The 1,237-nt window shown below is 55.4% G+C and overlaps 1 protein-coding gene across 1 annotated transcript; it reads right to left on the reverse strand.

Annotated features, from left to right (window-relative positions):
- Window positions 1-319: 319 nt before the first annotated feature.
- CSUI_007824 (uncharacterized protein) lies at window positions 320-1,237 on the reverse strand (the record flags this gene model as incomplete). Its single annotated transcript, XM_068067967.1, has 1 exon — window positions 320-1,237. A coding segment is annotated over one exon (514 nt), but the record flags the coding sequence as incomplete, so codon positions are not given.

Below are 1,237 nucleotides of genomic sequence, written 5' to 3' on the forward strand. Positions count from 1 at the left end.
GACACGCACTCAGCTGTCTTTTCCTATACTCGGACTCCCGCACTGCGGCGTGAGGCTCCCGTGACCTATCACTTCGATGCCTGCGCATTTGCACTTGTACGCGCGCGACACCACCGGCCCGATGATGGACAGCAAGAACGAACTTTGAGAAGCTTCCCGGCCGATAAACGCCATCAGGAAGGCGTGACTTGACCGTCTACTATACAGTCCTGCATAATACCTGTTGACACAGTCGAGTTCCGACATTTCGGAAAAGACAAGCGTGTTCCTGAGAACTGACGTTCCGCGAGAACACGCTACACGAAAGCGACACTTCACAAACACGGAACCATAGAGTTTAGGAACGGACTAGCCTACATCGTACAGAGCTCAATGAAACACTACGCCTTGCGTTTTGTCATCAAATCCGTAACCGCCACTCTCTCGCTGGTCATCCACTTGCACACTCCCCACTGAACGATTACATGCCGCGGTGAAAGTGCACGCAGTCTCCGTCTCCGGAAAGAAACTCCACCGCTGTAGTGTTCGCGTCAGACCATGCCAACAGAAACCGAAGAATCGACCGTACGAAGGTTTCCCGAGAACTTAGGCCACACACCACTCGAAGGGCAGCAGAACCGACTCGTACAAAAACACGAGAGTGCCGGGCGGCCCTTATCATCTCTCCACGGTGTACGAACCTGACCAAAGAGATCGGAATTGTAGGTGGTGTTTTGCCCAGTGTCACCTTCCCTTCGGAAAACTTTCGTATGCCCCTCTGACATTCCACTCTTCAGGAGAGCCGCCCATCTCAACGCAACGTGGTAAGAGCCGCCCATCTCTTGCGGGCTCACCGTTCGACAGGGCCGATCTAGGCTGCCGTTCGCTCACTCCTCCGAAGTGGGATTCAGCTCTTTGATCGACCACACCGTCCGCCGGGTGAGAGCTAGCCGGGGCATAAGACTTCCGACAAGTCGCACTTGTTTGTTGAAACGCAGGCTGCTCTCCTTGCTGGGGGGAAACGGCCGTGACAGGCAATTCCTGGTTCAGCGCCCCAGAATACGACTGACTGCCGGTCTGTACCTCTTGCAATCGGCCCGCCACCCGTGCTGAGCTGCTCCTCTTCAGCGTTTTCTGCAAGTGCCGGGGTGTGGGTAGAACTCGGCAGTGAAGTCCCCATTCAGACTCTCGGTCTCCCGGGCGTAAGCTGAAGTCGTGGGAACTCTTTTTCGCTGAATCGTAATCCGCAGATCTCGCT

Source organism: Cystoisospora suis (assembly GCF_002600585.1).
Source record: "Cystoisospora suis strain Wien I chromosome Unknown contig_4211, whole genome shotgun sequence".
NCBI classification, from domain to species: domain Eukaryota; phylum Apicomplexa; class Conoidasida; order Eucoccidiorida; family Sarcocystidae; genus Cystoisospora; species Cystoisospora suis.